Genomic DNA, 4,237 nt, shown 5'->3' on the forward strand with positions numbered 1-4,237 from the left:
TTCCTTACCTTTTTTTAATCCTACTTCTTGGGCCCTTTTTTCTCTCACCCTCCCTCCCCTTGGGGCAATTAGTTATGAGTCATCCGAGGGTGTCCTTCCAGCCTCTCCTAGGCTCACTTCCTTCCCAAGCATCAGCGGCTCGCCCGCCAGCCTTGCTGACTCCATGAACGCTGATTCCCACCGACGCCGCTTACACACGGCCGCCATGTTGACGGGCCGTCCTGATTTCACTTTGGTGTTAGCATTTGCCATCAGAAGTCTACCACTGTTGCTAGCATCTCCTTCCTTTCCGACATCATCATCGTCATCTGTTCTCCTCCAGGTACGAGGAATCCATTGAGGAGGAGGGGCTAGCTAAAGATGACTCGTCAGAATCAATGAAGAAGGACCAATAGCATTCACTTGACCACAGCTGTCTCGCAAACACCCACATTCTGCCGAGCCTCTACCCACCACATCCTGTCCAGCTGCTTCCTGTCACACTTCCTATTCTGCACTCTTATTGTCCGGAGGGGGTTTAGGACACAGGGACAATTTTCAACCAATAAGAGCCAGGATGAGCAGATGGGGGCAGGGACTTCTCACAAGACTGTCATGGTGATGGTCATCATCATATGATGGGTAGAGGCGAGGAAGAAATTATTTTTATTTTAATAAATTTGAGTTCAAGGGTGAATTCTATGGAAGAGGATTAGGGCCAGTGAAGAGGGAAAAAAAGGTTAACAGCGTTCTGACTTTAAAGTTGAGAATTCAAAATTTATTTTCAGAGTTCTGACTTCATGACTTCCCCCCTAAATTCATTGCTCTACGTCACACAGTGAGATTAAAGTAAGAATTCTGAGAATAAAGTGAGAATCCTGCCAACCCATTTTTTCCCTCTTCAATGGTCCTAATCCTTTTCCGTATAATTTAGAACTCAAATGTATTTTCTTTTTTAGAATAATACAGGGATTTAACATGAGCATTCAATTCAGTGTTTTAATTTTTATTAATATATCTTTTGGACAACAATAGCACACAAAATTTCGATGTGCCTTTTCCACCCTGAATTATTTTAATTACCATGATTACTAAGGAATCTAACGGTATGCTTGAGCCTGTCATGGAAAAATGGTCTCCCAACAGAAATACACGTCACACAAGTCACATGATCATAAAATTGTTTCCAAGGGCTGTTCTAGCATTTTGTAAAATATAATCCTTTATTTTGATAATGAAACTTAATTATATAAGACCCTCGCCCTCATCTGCATGCACTCCTGCATCCAAATGTTGATGACATGTTCATGTCATTATAGGTCTTTTTCTTTGTATTGTTTTGTTTTTTTAAGGATTAGTGTTGTTTTTAGGTTTACTAAAATAAAAAGGGAGTTATGAGCAGGTCAATTGGGTACTTCAGAATAAAACCTAATTTTATTTTAGAAAAGTGTTTTTTGTTGTGTTTTTTCTTTGTGTTCCGATTGGAAGAGCATTTTGGGAAGTGCTTATAGTTTGGAATGTTACGTTTGCTCTGTCTGCTTTCACTCAATTTTTAAATGGTTCCTTCTCTGTTGTTTTTGCTTCTTTTGCTCGATTTTCCTTTTGTAACTTGATGTTAAGTAGAGAAAATATAAGAAAATATGTATGAATAATTATCTTGCTCTTGTACAGCTCACTTTAGTTGAGGACTGCATGGTGATGTTTTTTGTGTTTGTCAGCGCATAATGAAGCAGAATTGATATCTGAGACGACTCAAGTATTTGTGTCGCTGTATTTTCTGATGTTTGTTTGCTATAAAGTGGATTCATTAACACATTTGTGAATTTTTAATAACAGAAACCATTACAAACATGTCCTTTTATTCAAACCGACTTTGTTGGATTGACTTAGTGCAATTTACTGTTTTGCTCAAAGTCTTCAAGCTTCACCACTATGCTGCGATGAATAAAACATTGGACTGGACCCCTGCATACTCACGGTGTGGCCACCCGCATATTTGCATGTTAACAATTTTTTTTCTCCTCAGTATTTTTTTCGTGTTTGTTGCCCCCAAATTGTCCTCGTCTTTTGTGGAAACTTAAGGCTTTTTGGGGGTTTTAAGAAATATGTATTTTCTGTCAATTGCACAATTTTGACAATTCGCGGATTGGCTTGGTCCCTACCCCCGCAATAGTGGGCGTGACGGGCTGGACTGGGCGGATTGGCCATCTGGCATACAGGGCAGATGCCCAGTGGGCCAGCATCTTTTGAGCTTGATATGGTGCTATGTAATTACTATTTTCCTCCAAGAGACCAGCCTGCAATTTATAAGAAGCAGCAATTAAAATATAGACAACAAACTGAAACAGTCAACATACTACGTGGCAACCAGGGGTGGTCAGAAGTCGAGTCTGGATACATTTTTTTTATGAGAATTTGTCTTTAGAAGCAGAGCTCTAAATTAACACTCACCAATCCGTCTGGTTTTAAATTAATTTTGCCGTGTGGTCATAAACATTTACTAGCCAGTTTGGCTGGTAATGCATGAGGCCCACGTCTGTCAGTTGTGCCACACTACGCTATGTTCTCTGTTATCTGCACCTTAGCAGTGACTCCTATATATCCAATGAATACTGGCGCAATGCTACGTAATAGCGTTTAATCATTCTCATTGGCTGCGTGAATGCAGGTATTTCGCACTATTGGCTGGAATGCAACCAACATTGTGGCAATGAGCAGCAACCCGCCAGTAAACAGAAGATGGAACCAGCGTGAGATACGAACAGTAGTATGAGGGAAGTAGGAAAAAAACAGAGGGGCTAAGTAAAACTAAATGCGGCGGTGGTTCAATTTGGGGCAGAAGAGGTCGGCGAGAAGAGAAAGAATGGAGGGGATATGTGCAAAGCGAAGAACCAAGTACGCGAAAGAAAATAAAAAAAAACAGTTTTGTGGTGGGAACTAATCATTTTAAAGTCGAGACACTAAAGGGCCATGAGCGTGCCCAAAGTCATCAGGAGAGCCAAAGGATTAAAAATGACAAGTTTGCCAACACGGGAGAAGCCTCACTAATGAAAACACAGCTTTTGGAAAAGATGCCGCTACTGTTTTGAAATGCTCACGCCATCGGAATAAAGAGCAGCCCTTTTACAAACCGTATGAATGTGGGAGTAAGGGAATTAACTTTATTATGTTTCAGAATCAATGTGTTTATTATGATACATAGTGACGTCCATGCTGCCATAGACCTACTGTTGTTACTTTGTTTAGCTCTTTTACCGCCAAAAACGTTTAATGACGTATACTAAAATCCAAATGAATGCCGCCAAAAACATTTATGTTTACTACGTTGTTGTTTTTTCAATGGGCAGTGGAACTTGTTGCGCAGCGTTGCCTACTCAATAGGCTTGTGAAATCACAAACAGCAGATGGCAGCATTGTATCTCTTTTCAATGGGCTCCCGGTAGTATGGCATTACAATGAACCATGACAAATCTAATTAAATAGAACGTTTTCAATGATGAAGCCTTTGTCACAAATCAAATTCACAGAGCGTCACTAAACAAAAAAAATATTAGTGTTAAAGTCACTGTGTTACGTATGAGGTGTTTTTGTGTGTTAAGGATCCCAAAACAGACACGTAACTACAAAAATACTAGATTTTAATTCAACAAAAGGCGCATGGAACAATCCAAGGAAACAACAAAATGCAAAGTAGCAAACAAGTAACAAAAATCGAGACACTAAAATGCTCTATCAAAAAACTAAAGGCGCATGAGGGGACAGAACCGCCTTGGGCTAGAATAGTTCAAACAAAATAGAAAAACACAAGGAATAACTATAATCGATAATGTCAAAGTGCAACTAAGGATGTGCGAGTGGACTGGGCCGCTGCGGACAGGAGAACTACGAGAATCAACTAGGTCGTAAACAAAATTTAGCAGAACTATGGCGTGACAAAGAATCAGAGTCGAGTTGGCAGAAAGCAAGGTAGAAGTGCGAAAATAGCCAGACGTCTCCTGTCCGCAGATACCAGGCTTTTATCCCCTGCAGTACAGTCTGCCCACGTCCGTCACCATGGCAACTAGAAAACAAGGAAAAAACTAAACAGCAGCAAAGGCCCCCCAGAACGCAACAGTACCCCTTCCTCCCCCACCCGCAAGGGATGCCCCCTGGCGGCCTACCTAGGCTTAGTAGAATGGAGTGAGTGTAATTCACGAATCATCGAAGGCTCGAGGATCCAGGAGCGCTCCTCAGGACCATACCCATCCCAGTCGACCAG

General features: G+C 41.2%; 1 protein-coding gene across 1 annotated transcript in view; it reads left to right on the forward strand.

The window, feature by feature from the left end:
- Positions 1–1,949, forward strand: part of LOC147178169 (signal peptide peptidase-like) — a 4,223-nt gene extending 2,274 nt beyond the window's left edge. Inside the window, exon 4 of the mRNA XM_086070339.1 lies at positions 323–1,949. Within this exon, the coding sequence (XP_085926465.1) occupies positions 323–395 (73 nt within the window). The 3' untranslated portion in view covers positions 396–1,949. The remainder of the gene's footprint in view (positions 1–322) is intronic.
- The last annotated feature ends 2,288 nt before the right edge of the window (positions 1,950–4,237 follow it).

Source organism: Leptonotus elevatus, chromosome 2, assembly GCF_054856555.1.
Source record: "Leptonotus elevatus isolate MCC_2025b chromosome 2, RoL_Lele_1.0, whole genome shotgun sequence".
Lineage (NCBI taxonomy): Eukaryota > Metazoa > Chordata > Actinopteri > Syngnathiformes > Syngnathidae > Leptonotus > Leptonotus elevatus.